This window comes from Tachypleus tridentatus, chromosome 10, assembly GCF_004210375.1.
Source record: "Tachypleus tridentatus isolate NWPU-2018 chromosome 10, ASM421037v1, whole genome shotgun sequence".
NCBI classification, from domain to species: Eukaryota; Metazoa; Arthropoda; class Merostomata; order Xiphosura; family Limulidae; genus Tachypleus; species Tachypleus tridentatus.
This window is the reverse complement of record NC_134834.1, coordinates 42,139,965-42,156,108: the sequence shown is the minus strand read 5'-3', so window position 1 is coordinate 42,156,108 and position 16,144 is coordinate 42,139,965. Positions and strand designations below refer to the sequence as shown.

General features: G+C 29.6%; 1 protein-coding gene across 1 annotated transcript in view; it reads right to left on the bottom strand.

The window, feature by feature from the left end:
* The window catches only part of Idh3b (isocitrate dehydrogenase [NAD] subunit beta, mitochondrial), a 34,925-nt gene extending 18,781 nt beyond the window's left edge, over positions 1-16,144 (bottom strand). The window contains exons 1-4 of the mRNA XM_076461025.1: positions 15,993-16,144; positions 11,001-11,066; positions 6,369-6,511; positions 41-181 (exon numbers count right to left, since the gene is read on the bottom strand). Of these exons, the coding sequence (XP_076317140.1) occupies positions 41-181; positions 6,369-6,511; positions 11,001-11,066; positions 15,993-16,112 (470 nt within the window). The 5' untranslated portion in view covers positions 16,113-16,144. The remainder of the gene's footprint in view (positions 1-40; positions 182-6,368; positions 6,512-11,000; positions 11,067-15,992) is intronic.

The window sequence follows — 16,144 nt, the reverse complement described above, 5'->3', positions numbered from 1 at the left end:
AAGACACAGGTATGTGTTTTATCTAATGTTCAGAGCCTACCTGATTTTCATATTGAGAGTCTGCAGTTCTCCAGTGTGACTACTAAAAGGTGACTGTAAAATTCCTTTCAATGCAACTTTATTCTTTTGAACTGATTCCAATACTTTATCTAATGGAACACTCATTGTATGGTGAACTTCACTGTGGAAGATGAAAATATTTTATATCACTTACATATTATTCTTGAAAATGAAACTCTGTAACTCTATCAACATTAAAATATTCCTTAATTTAAAATGTATTGAACTAAGAGCTATTACATTCCACAATCATTGGCTATGCCTCATGTGCCTTTCACCAACACAATATCTGACAGTTTACTAAACTGTAATATTTTACATAACATTTGCGTATTCTTATTTTCATATGCTTCTGATAATATCAAAAATTTATACATAAGTGAAAACATAACTGAAGAAAATACTTGATGTACAAAAAGTACTTCTGTGTTATAAATGTTTGTTGAAATACTCCGTATCTCAAATAATAGTTTGTATTCAACAAATACAAATTAAATCTGGAAAATGTGTATGAAATTTACAAAAATTTAGTTTAAAATCATTAACTTTTCATGTATTAGCAGTATATTTCATACCATTCCCTGCAGCTCAAAAATGGAAAGTGTATATGCAATTAGCCAATATACAGACTATCATGTAGTGATATAGTGTCAGTAGAAGACTATGATATTCATTTTACATGTAGTATACAAATACCACATACCTTGTTTCTTACTGTTTATGCATTTCGTACAACTTTCTAAATTTCTCATCTGTAACTTTCAAAATCTTGTCAAGTTCATGATTAATTCAGCTACAGGTGTTAGCTTCTATAAAAGGTCTGGTTAAGGAACTTATTTACTCTTTTATTGGATTTGCATACTATATCCCAGAAATACTTCTGTAGTCTGATAATCTAGTTTTCAGATTGGTCAAGTATACAGCAGAAATGCTCTGTAGGTGAAGTTTTGATTGCTTCTCTACTGCTCTTACTGCTGTCCATGCATAATTATTTAAACCATTGAAGTTAATCAGTGAAAGTTTGTTTTTATGCTATTTACTTAAATACAGCTTATATTTTTAATTTTGGAATCTTACTTTTTATCCTACTTTAGAAAATGGGAGATCTTTCTACAAAATGACCAATCTTTATAAAATGCACAAAACAAGAAGGTTAAACTCATGAAATAAATCTGGAAAAAACAGTGCCACAAAATTCAGCATTAAATGTTATAAAAAGGGAGGATAAATTTAAACCTTCCAGTTACTGCAAATATTACACTTATTCCTCAGATATTTACTGTAGTGCAATGCTACTGTAAGAAACTCTTAATAATGAATTTTCCAGTCACTTCTAATGAATCTGAATACTCAGTGGTAATAACAACAAATTCACTTGATCTATGATTAAAAAGATTTGCTGACTTGTGTCATAAAGTATTTCACTTTAACCTTATGTGCAAGCCATGGACATTTTACAGTGCTATTCAACACAGTTTTATGTAGTTGATCTCAGAGTTTTTAACTATTCACTTTATCCTACATTGCTAATTTAGCAACAGTTTGTGGTAGAGGAAAGTAATACCAGATATCATATACAGGGATACAGAAACAAACTGCAGATATACATTCCATACACACTAGACCATGGATTTTCAGCCAGATGACTTCCACATCTAGGCTTTGGTCATTACAATCCCTCATTATCACTAAAAAGATGAAAAAATACTTTCTGTTTCTTGGCGTACTTCATAACAAAGGTGATATGTGCACCTCAAGGACTGGAAAATATACATGGATTCAGCAAAGACAGTTTGAGAAAAACTGTTGTAAGAGATTAAGCAAATACAATAAGCAAACTATCTAAGTATTTTCATTCTTCACAAGAACATCACTTTGCACTTTAACTTGCCAGAGTATGAATCAGACTGACGTTGTAAACTCATAGACATATCTTAAATACAAAAACTTTTGTAACTCATAACTTTTTTGTGTGTATAAAATACTTGTACATCTGATTGAAAGTTTCCCATGTTTTGTGTAGATACATGTAGTACATTTGGAATTATAGTCAACATTCCTTCTCTAACACAGGATAAGTCCATTGGACCAACCCTGTACACATTTGGGTATGCTTCTTGTGTATAAATTCACTAGCATAATATCTGCAAGTTTTAATCATATGTGCTTGTGTTACCATAAATCTAACTTACCTCTAACTTATTCTACAAAGATGTTGTCAAATCTACTAAAAACATTATAAATGAAGCTAATTTTTAGTGAATTCAAATTCATACCTAACACTGTTATTAAGCACTTAATGCTTAAGTAGTTTTGCACTAAAACAATTACAGCATATCTTTTACTTCACTTTTCATTTCACCAATGTTAACTACAATTTATAAAAGTTTAAGATGAATAAAATAAAGTCTTTAATCCCTTCCCAGACAGGTCTTTAATCCCTTTCCATGTAAACATGTTTGACTTGCACTCAAAATTTTATTAAAATGTTATTTTATGAATTTATGTCATTAAATATGGTATCAAACTGTAGACTATAATTAAAATTTTAGTATTATACATTATTTAATTTCTTACTTTAAAAGTATATATTAAAAAAACACACCTAAACATTGATTTTTGTGTGTTGTGTGGTATGGTGAATGCAGCACTAGTTCAAATTAGATGTCAGTGATGTCAAAATACAAAGTCTATAGTTTTGTATGAATTAGGAACTTAAATTACTGATACTGAAAAGCTAGAGTATAAAATGAAGACCCCCTGTCTTGTCTATTTGCTAAGATATCACTCGTGTACTAAATCAAACACAGTGACCCAGAGCTCAACTCTTTCCATTTTTTGAAATAATCATATATACACACTTATTTCCATATATAAGATGTGAATAACCAATCAAAAGCTCAAATTTATTCCCCTAGTGGCTTTCTCAGCCATTTTCAAATATAATGGCATCTTCTCGTTCTTTTGGGACAAACCTACATGCTGGTAAGTTGAGTTTTAGTATGTGTGAAATTTCATATTTTTTAAACCCAAATACAACATATTTACTGAACATGATAAATTATAATGGATTTATACAATATCAATGTGATAATATATTATTATTTGGCTAATCATGTATATAAAATACGAAAACAGTATTACTTCACTTCACATCCTCCACTTGTAAAATTTCTTAAAGCAAAACAAGTTACAAAAAGCAACAACCAAATACAAAGGTTCGTAACTGTGAAAGATAATTGTTTGTTTCAGTTGTTTATTTACTGTTGTATGTTTTAAAACAAACAGGTTTCAGAACTTGTTTGTAAATAGTAATTACCTATATACATATATAATGTATAGTAATTCAAATGTTACTAATTTTACCAAATACTAGTCCACTAAAATGCAGTCAAGATAGGTCAGTTTTATATTATTAGATAAAGTAACATGAAAGCATGTGTGCTTCATCATTGAAACTTCTGTATTGTTATCCAGGCATAGTTGAAAGGTCATTATAATAAATATATATCAAATTTAAGCTACTCATTCTAAATATTTTTGTTTTCATGTTATAATCTGTAGTTATTCTAAAATGATAAACAAAATTTATTTCTAATTTTTTCTGGTGGTTATAAGATTTGTCAAGTCAACTGAACACATACAGAGATTTATTGGCAGAAATAACAAAGATTTTTCATTGAGAAATGTTGTCTTATGAGGGAAAAACTGAATTTGTGAAGTGAATAAAATTAGAGAACTCGTCTTTTATCGGATTTCAGATTTTTTTGTAAATAGTAGCATAACATTCAATTATGTGTACTAAATTGTATTATTTAATAAAGTTTGAAGAAAAATTTAATACAAAAACAATTCTAACATATATTTGAGAAAATAAACAAGCACCCTCCAAGAGAACATTTTTCCTTACACTTCTCTGATGGTTGTGCCATCTGTGGTTGGTATCTAAACCTTTTTCTATAAAACAGCAGTTGTAAAACTTTTAGCCAGTCCTAGTTTATGGCATTTATTTCAGTACCATGTTATTCCAATCACTGTATTTCTCATTTCACAAATCACATGATAATAAGCAAAGCAAGTGATGAAACATTGTTCTTGGATTTTAAAATATGAATGTGGATGGTGCTTATTATAGTAACTGCCCATTTATGTAGAAGTTGTATTTAGTAGTGGTCAACAGTTCTTTTTTATAAGCCTTAAAAATTTGCTTGTGGAAAAAAGTGCATTAGATGTATGTGACTTATTACTTTCATATAGCAGCAGAAGTCATGATATATCACTTCTTTACTTATATTCAAAAATTAATTACAAAAAAAAATATGTTCAGGAAGGAAGTTGTTCCACAAATGTTAGGTTGATGATCTATCAAGTAGTAAATGTATGATCTTTGTATGAATTAGGTTTAGCACTTTGAACTGAAAAAGACTGATTTTTACATTATTCTTCATTTAACTTTTATACAATAATTCAGCATTATTTTATATTTGGTTCATAATAAAAACATGATTCAGTATCTAAAATAACTGATTTGTACATGCTAGTAGTATCACATAAGAAGTTTGTTTTTCTTTTCCTTCTTACTATCTTCACTTTGTAGTAAGACCCACACTTCTGTTGTTGCTGCTTTATAATTAAAACAGTCTAATTAATATATAAAAAACTCATTGTGATATTGTGCAAAGATTTAAAACTTAGTGTACAAGTGAGAACAATAAAACCTATATGTTGGTTGTGAAATAGACTAAACACATTTGTCTCAATAATAGAGGGAAAGCTGTGCTATTCTTACAGTTGGGATGTCAGTACACTGAAAAGCTCAAATTTCAAATTCCAATATAAATTTTGTCTATAATGACAAATATGTGACCAGAACTCTTTAAGTACTGTAAAGTGATTTGCTTTGTAATTTGTGGTGTCTATATCCTTTGGTAGTCTCTTGTAACAGTAAGTATCAAATAACTAGGGTCAGGTGGTGTTATTCAAACAAGTTGTATGGTAAGCTATTAAATAAATCCACCAGTAATAGCAATTAAAAGTTCTATCTATATAATGAAACAACATACAAGAACTTGTGTTGAAATAAACTTGTATGAAAGTTTAAAGAAATGATATCCAAGTACCAAAAAAACTTCCTTACTATCATAATTATAATAATGCTCAAATGCACCTGCACTGGACTGAACAAAAGTGACCCCCAACAGGTGCGATAGATTACAATAAATTTATGAAGTTCAGGCTCATGGTTTTATCGGCACAATAAACAGAAAGTATGGCTGCAAAAAAACATAAATTTGAAATAAAACTACATTTATGAAACAAAATTAAAATGTTTTTATGAACATATATAAATATGAAATCCAATTCAAAAATTTTAAAAAAATCATTTAGTGTTTAGGTTTACTTAGAAATATTATTTTCAGTCTTGTATGTTACTTCAACTGTCAGGAAAGTATGTGATTGTAAAAAATTAAAATTGAAAAAATTTACATTTTATGAGTATTAAGAATATTTTAGATTTTAAAATAATGCACTGAAACAAAAAGTAAGAAGTTCAAACCTGGAACAATATAAATATCATAACCATATCTTATAAATACCATTTCCTGATGTCATTTTCAAAGATAAAGAAGACCATAATGAAAAAAAACAAATTTGTTAGTTTTCAGTTTGAATTTCTCACAAAACTACACAAGGACTATCTGTGGTAGCAGTCCGAAATTTAGCAGGGAAAGACTACAAGGAAGGCAGCTAATCATCAGTACCAACCATCAACTTTTGAGCTACTCTTTTTACCAATGACTAATGAAATTGACTGTCACATTATAAAACCCCCATGGCTGAATGGACAAGCACGTTTAGTATGATGAGGATTCAAACCCACAACCCCAAGATGGTGAGTTAAGTGCCCTAACCATCTGGCCATGCCAGGCAAACTAAATTTATCAAAAATAACAGGCTTTATGTTTCTAAAACTATTTGGATTTATGAATGTTCTTACAAAATTTCAAACAATTTCATCAACTAGTTTTATTGTTAGAATGAAATACAGCAAGATTTGCATTGGCCACACAGAAAGTAAGCAGCTAGTAGGGATCAAGTTAAAAGACCCCAAAAGCCCTTCAACCAAAAAATGTTTCTAAAAAAAAAAAAACACGTTTTTTTTCCTTTTTCAACACCACCCATAACAAAGTATAAAATATAGTATTACTCATTAATGAATCAGTAGCTTACTTGTACAAAAATAAAGAACCGTTATATTGGAGATAAAGAATACAACAGAACTTATACTTTTCAGTACCGAAATTTACCTGAGAAATAATTCATCAAAGTCTACAGGAACATTAAGAGCTTCAAACACTTCTTTCACTGAAGTACATAATTCTGGACCGACACCATCTCCTGGTATTAGGGTACATTTCAAGCGTCCTTCAGGATGAGAAACTGGTTCTTGCTGGTAAGTAAATAAAACATGTTGAAAAACTAACTAATTTGAATAAAAACACTGTGCTTGTTAGTTCATACACACCTCACTCCATGCACATAATGCAAATGGTAATTGCTTAATTTGTAATTTGTAGCCCGTTTTACAGTTATACTAATAAACTTCATCTGCATGTTATGCAGTCAAATTTTTCACAAAACATGTTGATAGTGATTGAAATTACATACAACAAGAAATTCATAATTTTGATATTTCTTTAAAAACTTTATGTTACAATAGTGTATTTTCAAACATTGATAATCATGCTATGGTCATCATCAATGTACATTAAATGCATGTGATGACTCATTTCTACCAATTCAATTCAGCACCAAGCTGGAAACTAGTCATAAATCTTGCTTAAGTTCCAGATAAGTTCTATGATATCTTTTCTGACACTGTTAATCCATGTGAAACATAGATTATACAACACCCAAAACACAGAATTTGTTTGGACTGGTTAATTATATGAATGCTCATAGCAATGTTTTCACTTGAACAAAAATGTTCCCTTTCTAGCTTTATCAAGCAAGAATAGTTGGTTTACATGAAACAATCTCACAGATTTACACAAATGGCTTTTAATTAGCTTTTATTACAAGGCATTGAAGTAACTCAAATTGAGCCAACAAAAGCTGTCATTGAAACTTACTCTGAAAAACAAATCAAGGCATAAAGTGTACAATTCAACACATGGTTATAATATGATGCAGAAAAGAATATATTACCATGGAAGGTCTGCATAAATGCTAAGAAATAAAATATTTTTTACCACATAAAACAAAAAGATACAAGTGTTCGATTAATGTTATCCTGCAGTGGGTTTTGTTTCATATTTTATCTATTCAAGTTCCACAGTTTGTAGCCAGTTCTTTTAGTGACATACATTAGTAAAGTTTCAATACTCTTGACTGTTTTTATTTCAGTCTACATGTATTGTTGCAATTTACTGTAATATTTATCCATACTGTTTACTTTATCTTAAAAGTTAATGATTAACACAATTATACATGAAATTTTTTTTCACATTAAAAATATATAACTCTAATTACTGAACTATCTTTTTAATAACCATTTACTCCAGTAATTAAAGTAAATATAAAAAAACTAATATCTTCATTTTCCTGAAAAATGTTAAAAACCAAGATAAAAAATTAACAGAAACAGAAACACTTCGTGTTTTGGACAATTTTATGGTATTTGATTTTAATAGTGATCACATTAACATGTTTTTCTTCCACCAATGTTTATGAATTAAGGAATGCAATACATGAAAAATATGCAAATAGTTTTTTTTTGTCCTTTTAGTTTACTGGTGATAATAAAACTAAACTTAATTAAAGCACAACTGAATCAATTTTGTTTTGAAGAACACAAGATCCGTAACTTACGGTTTGGTTTGAATTTCATGCAAAGCAACACGAGGCCTATCTGTGCTAGCCGTCCCTAATTTTGCAGTGTAAGACTAGAGAGAAGGTAAGTAGTCATCACCACCCACCACCAACTCTTGGACTACTCTTTTACCAATGAATTGTAGGATTGATCTTCACATTATAATGACCCCACAGCTGAAAGGGTAAGCATTTTTGGTGAGACAGGGATTCAAACCCATGACTTTAAGATTAAGAGTCAAGTGCCATATCCACCTGACCATGCTGTGCCAGATCCATAACAGATGAATGTAATACATATGCTAATGATTAGGGAATTATTTCACATAAAACATTAAAAAGACTAACTTGCTTGTTCTCCAGCTCTTCTGACTAATGAATATGTCACTTCAAAAAAATAATTAGTAATATAAGGTGTTAAAAAAATTATATGTTATAATAAAAATGAAATTGATGAAAAAAGTTCATTTCATTAACTTTATCCAGTTCAAACAATAAGAATTGTTGTCAAGTAATTTACTAATATCAGTAGCATATCAAACATTGCAACATTTGTCATATCCTAGCCAGCATGAAGAACCTTGATACTTGTTGAAAGTCCTTATTTCCATTGTATATAACACATACATTTGACTGATACATTCTTTACTTTCACTCAGAAGTTCTTATTCACAAATCACTATAGCATGCTATGGAAATGTTTTTGCACTTCTCTTTAACACTTTCAAGCTGATGCTACTTAAAACCATTATTTGATACAGTAGTGCAATAAAGAGAGTACACAAACCTAGAGTTGGATCTTGGGACAGAACAAATATCCAATCACCTATTGGAATTGACTGAATATCACATTGTCTGATGAAGTCTATCAGATCACATGTTAATGGAAAGTAATTAGTCAGAGGTTTGGATTTGCTGTTTTTAACACAGTCCTTCTTTTTGATTTTATTTATTTTACTATTTAACTTTATTAAAATGTAATTATTTTCACTAAAATATATTCAAAGTATGCGAATTGTCACTGAATATGTTGCACTTTCTGTTACATTGTTCAATCTTTATGAAGTTAAGTATAATAGCCTGAAATAATAATATATTGTGATATAGTTAATCATCAGAGGTTTGGATTTGTTGTTTTAATGCAGTCCTTTCTTATGGTTTTACTTATTTTACTATTTAACTTCATTAAAATGTAATTATTTTACTAAATTTACTATTTTTTATTATGCTGGCCTTCCAGTTATGCCAATCTAACATTACATAACTTGCACTGATGTGGTGGCACACTCATGTTAGGTATTCAATAATATAAAACTGACGTTTAATCCTCCCTATCTTGTTTATGTTCTAATGAACTAGTAATTTATAATATACATTCAAATTTTAATTATTATACATTATATATGTATATAGATTATTACTATTACCAAATAAATTATTAAACTTATTTTTCTTAAAATATAGAACAATAAATCAAGAAGTAAAGCAAACAATTATCTCTTCTTACTAAAACCTTTAAACTCAAACATGATGACATGGCCTTTGACCTGTGACCTGTCACAAAAGAGATAATACTATATCATAATGAAATTGTAGCTCAGACCTGTGGAACATTTTGATTACATACAACCATATCTATTATCTGATCCAAGAACCCAAATCCTATGAGATACACCAAATCTTATATCTGACCAAAATGACTAATTGCTCCACTTATATATATTTTAATTTAGATATAAAATATTCTATGACAAAGCTAGCACATGGTTTGTTGACTAAGAGAACAATTTCAGTTCATAGAGAAACTGTTCACAAAGGACTTGAGAGATAAACTAGAAATCCCTATTATAATTTCAGTGCTAAGAGACTGATGTTTATGCAGATTTCTCTTGAATATATTTTATTATCTGTCAGGCCTTAACCACTTGGAACATCATAAATATTAGATTGCACACACAAAGAAAACTTAGAATATTTTACATGTTAAGCATTAGAAAAATGAAGAATTTACATGCAAGGGAATTACTAAAAATTCATTTATTATTATTTTTACATGTTGTTCTAGATGTAAATAAAATCATTTGATAATTCATATGTTAAAATATTCTAAACAGGACTACCTGAAACACTGATGCAACATTTTTTAATAACAAGAAAAATCTAAAAAAATACCTATTATTTAGCAAAAAAGAATTTAAACATCTTTTACTTTTTTGCATTATTATTTCAGAAACAAACTTAAGTTATTAAGAAAAAGTGCTTGTTTCTTGGAAATTAAAACTGAAACTGGTCAATTTAATGTAATTAAGATTATTTAAAACTGTTTTGGTTTTATGAATTACAACATGAAAATGCACTCTGAAACTTTTCAGAGAGCTCAATTTTTTTTTGTCAAAATTGAATATTACTATAGCAAAATGAAACTACTATATATATAAAAGGCATCTACAACATTTATAAATATTTGTCACACATATAAAAACCTAAAATATTAAAAAGTTGAGCCACTTTCTCCTGTTGAAGCAAACTATTATTACTATTATTTTGTGCACTACACATGCACACTAGAGAACTACTACATGCTCCAATAAATAATTAGAAAAATCTTGGAGGAATAGAAAATTAAACATGCACATACACACACAAAAAATATTGTTTAATGTATCTTTGCCATAGTGTATACTTACCACTTGCTGATAATTTTAAATTAGATGAAATACATGTACAAGTCATGAAAAGAGCAAAGAAAAAATTTTCATTAATACTATTTATGGTTACATTAATATTAATAATATTAATATCTATATATTAAACTACAATAACCATATGCAGCTTTGATAGTAACTGAAGATGTACCTTTCCATTTGGTCATCTCATAATCATTATTAATAGTTCTTTCAACAGTTTCAATCACTGAAAAGGTCTAGCAAATATCATTTTGTACAATCTTTTATTTCTGTTGAAAACATTTCAATTGTTAACCAAGTATTTTAACATTCATTAAATTTACAAGTCTAATAAATGATAAAAAAACAATAATAATTAAGAAATAGACAACTAATACTTACCACAACAGGATACTTTAGGATAGAGCCTGTACTCAAAGATCTTGTAATGTTCTGATAACTATGGCCCTATGTATGTAAAAAAAATAATAAATTTCATTCAATGAACAAATACATGATGAAAATTAAAATTTCATAAATAAACTGATGGAAACAATAATACATTTTACAAATATTTCATTTATTACCAGCACAGTTTTGTCCATAAATGTATGTATCATCAGCTACAGCTTTTACAAAAACAACCACAGAAGAAATAAATGAAATAGTTATGCAATATTGAATTGTCTCCACTTTCTTCAATTCTACAATTAGAAAGTATCACCATAAACAAAGAGTTTCAAGCATTAATTATTTAAAATATCTTTGCAATAGAATTAAACAAAAGCAAAATATTTCTTTAAAGACTTAATAATTTATAGTCTATCTAATTATATATTATTTAAACATCTAGCAAAAGATAAGAAAATTCACATTACAGTTTGCAATTTGTGAAAATTATTCAGACTATTTTTAAATGTTTACAACTAGAATTCTTGTATCAATTATCAAAATAACTGAATTAATTTGCAGGTTGAACCAAGACATTTTATTACAAGTTTTGCAATTGAACAAAGTGCTTTGTGCTAAAATATCTCTGTCAAGTAACATGAGAATCAACTACAAAAGTTTTTAAGCCATTTATAATCAACTCGCCCCTTTTATTGTTACTGATATTTGTTAAATTGACACAGTGCCAGTAGTTTATCAAGTTATATAACACAAACATAACTGCACATTTACAGACTTGTAAATCTGCTCATTTACTTGATTTCAGTACCTTATTTCTTATGTTTTTACACTGCATTTTATCCTATCACATATGTGCAAGGTCTTTTTAAAACGAACATAGATTCAACAGACACAATTTGTTTAGGTTTCTACTTGCCATAAAATAAAAGATACTTTTTATAATAAGATTATAATTATGGTTTACCACAGCATTTCTACCTGTAATAACAAAAATTATTTCAAATGGACCTATATACTGTCCATCTTTCATGGATATTGACATTACATAAAGAATTAAAAAATATTAATAAATGATCTAAAGAATTTTCCATAAAGACTGTCCATCACACATCTCCAAAAACAGAATTATTACATCACATACAATCCATATTTCACTAAATTTGACAAAAGAGAAATGCTACAACACTGGCAAAGAGTCTGGAACACCCAAAAATAGACCACAAATAACAGATCAAGAAAACAATTAAAAATGACATAGAAGAAACAAACACTGAGATTCATGATGATGAAAAAACCCACATGAAGTAAAAATGTATCTCAAGATGGCTGGTATGGATATTAAAACTTTTATTAAAATAAGGCAGAGAACAACATTTCAACCTTCTTAGGTCATCTTCAGGTGAACAAAGAGAGTTGCAAACAACACAACTAAACACAGCAATTAAAAAGTACCAGTATTCTTTCTTTAAGAATTTTAAAATACTTCTATTCATACTCTTACTTCAAACTGTAGAAATATATTCCTGTTGTTAGGTACTCTGCTCCAGTGTATTCCAAAGTATTCAACCCAATATTTGCATATAAGAAAAGTAATTACAAACACCTGTTACAGGGGCTGGAATAACTCTTTCTACTTTTCCATCACATATTCATAAACAAACTACCCATTATCACAGTGAACTAAATCAGGTTCTGCATTTTAAACAATTGAATAAGACTGTAGATGCTAGAAAAAAACCCATAGATGACTTCTAATTACATGATTGCTTACAGACCTTTGACAAATGAGTACTGCATATTGTTTTTGCAAAATCCCATTGAGTGTAGAAATTATTAGTCATAGAGAAATAATTTGAATTTTCATAATGTATCTGTCGTATCTTTGTAAATTTGGTAAATGGAACTGGAACACTTTCAAGTCTTTTATTTTTTTTTCACATTTTGTACTAATACTAGTTCTTTCCATCTCAATACAGGGAGATGGCAACTTCATGACATAGTACCTAATTCAGTAATTATATGTAACAGTCTGTAAACTATAACACATGGAACCAAAGGAAGTTTTATTGGTTCTGTCTTATGCAGAGTATGCTTCCACACACTATGTGTCTGCATCATCTTAACAATCAGCAATATCATAAAAAGGCATACTCTAGCACACCTGCAGTATCAGACATATCACACAAACCACTGAGGAAGTGCTCTGTTACCAGTAGTAAATCTGATACACTTTCAGGTACAGGCATCACTAGGTACTTAAAATATTTAAGGCTTTAACCCATAGGTAATGGACATTTTTAGCATTTCAGTAAGATATTGATCATGGTTTTCTATTCTGATTTTTCAAGACATCAATTGATAATTTGGGCACAGATCCTGTGTACCAGCACCTAGTGATGACTTTGCTTTCAGGACTTATTTATAAACACATTGAGTACAAGTCAAAGGAAGTACTTAACTCTTTTTACACATTAAGTTAGACCTAACTTAGAATGTTGTGAACAGTTTTAGTCTCCTTAAAAAAAATATAGGCATGTATGAGTATAAAGGAAAGCTACTATAATTACTTTTGAAACAGAAATGTCATTTAATGAGATAATGTAAGTTCTCAAACTTATGAAGAGACATAAATTTAAGACTTTGAAAAAAAAAAAAAAGATGCTTCTGCTCTAGAGAGTCTAGTTTTCTAACACTTAGTAAGCAGGGACAGTTGTAAGTGATCAAATTGCAAACATTCTTCCTAAAGTGAGTTAAGAGTAAGAATGTGAAGACTTAAAACAGTCTTAATAATCTTTTACACAAGTTATTGGGTTTTACTCATACAAGTCTTAGTCTCACCACTCAACTTACATAGATACCTCAGTAACTGTCATATTCAAAAATGCCTGGAATAATATTACACTGATGCCCTGAACTTAAAACATTTAATGGGTTTTATTACTATAATATTTGGAGCCAAAGAGCATTTGAAATATTTAAAAAGTATTCTGTTTGATACAGTTAGTATCTTCATACATTATACAATTTTTTTCAAAAATATATCATTGTAGAACAGATTCAAACTAATAGTTTGCACAAAAACAACAACATAAAAAAAACTCTTTTCTCCCACTGAACCAACAAACCTCCATGCACATAAACAGGGAGATTTAACCAAACTCCCTATCTAAATCAATCTTACATAACAATAGCACAGCTGTTTATAGTATTTAATGTTTTCTACATAGTATACATTCTTCTGATGAACCATTAGCATTTTTTGGCTTAAAATAGTTGCACACAATGACTTCTGTTGTCACTATGTAATTGGAGGCTCATAGCCATATTGATCCAATCAAGTTCTGTCAGCTGGATTCTTTATAGTGTGTAAGTAACTTGCTGGCAATAAATTTCAACAATAAACAGCAACACAGTGATAATATATAGTCAGAAAAGTAAAACATATATATACAAATGTTTGTTAAACTGTTGGTTATCACATTTGTATCCAGTGGTCTAAGTCATTGTCTCTTTTTCATCAAAGAACATGCAGTCTGGTCCAATTACTTTAGAACACAATTAAGATGAATTATTCTTTGCTATTTTATTATTACAGTAAAGTATATTATAATTTCACTTTCAAAATCACTAATGTACACTCTTTATCACCAAACTCATATTTGCACAGCATAGACCTAAAGAATTATCTTTCACTGCACATTTACATTTTGATAGAAGTCTAAAACATTCCATGCAATACTAAATGCAATAATATTCAATTAAAATAATGAGAAAAATTCATAAATTTCTAGTTAAACAATGCAACAATATAATAACTGAACATACATACTATGTACATATTATTGTCAATGACTGAAATATAAAACACACAACCGACTATCAAACAACAGTATATGAAATAATTGAAGAATTTGCACAGAAACTTCAGAAGTAACACAGTAGACCTACAATGTTATATAAGTTGTGTAAACACACACACAACTGTACTGACTGCTATTGTTTGCCCCTTTGTCAAGATGGCAATCACATTACTAGACAAAAATCACAACTGTGACCTCATGCCGACCTCAACAGTACTAATACTGTAATTGTATTACTCCTAAAGTACTAGGCTGATACTAAGGTAAGGTTTATTTGTTTCTTTTAGAATTTTGTACAAAGCTAAGTGAGGGCTACCTGCACCAGCTGTCCCTATTTTAGCAGTGTAAGACTGGAGGGAAGAAACTACTCATCACTGCCCACCACCAATTATTGGGATACTATTTTACCAACGATAATTGTGTGATGGGGATTTGAACCCATGGCCCTCACATTGCAAGTCGAACACCTTAACCGATAGGTCATGCCAGGTCACTGCAGTAGGGATTTTCCAAAATATTCTTAATATTAATGATAGTAAATGATAGATAGGAGTCTGATTAATTTGCAAAAAACACCATATGCATGAAAACGTTTTGGGAATAAAAATTTAAAGTATACAAATACACCAGTGAAATACTATTCCAGTCATTTTTGGAGAGGAATATTTGCCAAAGTATCCATGTTACAGAATTAGTGGCCTGACACTGCCAGAATGTTAAGGCACTCGACAAGTAATCTGAAAGTCGTGGGTTCGAATCGCTGTCACACTATACATGCTCGCCCTTTTAGCCGTGTGGAAGTTATAATGTACGGCCAATCCCACTATTCATTGGCAAAAGAGCAGCCCAAGAGTTGGCGGTGGGTAGTCTTAGGCTACTAAATTAAAGACGAATAGTGGAGATAACCCTCGTGTAGCTTTTCACTAAATTGAAAAACAAAGAATAGAGCGTTAGTGAAACTACCACTGGTATTCGTCCAGTTACAGTTATAATCTATACCGTACACGCTAGCCACCTACGCATTGCCACATACGACAATAAAGCATTACCTTTGACTTATAAAATTTAATTCTAAACGTATTTTCATTTATTTAATGTTATTAAATCATTAACCTCGACCTACCTTAATCTTTGGAATAACGCAATTAAACAAACTTTGTAAACTCCTGAAACCTGCCATTTTATTCAACAGTCCTGCTACCTTTTGCAAAAATAACGAACTCAATACTTTCGCCCTTTTCATTATATTTATTTAAGTAAAAGAAATACACATGG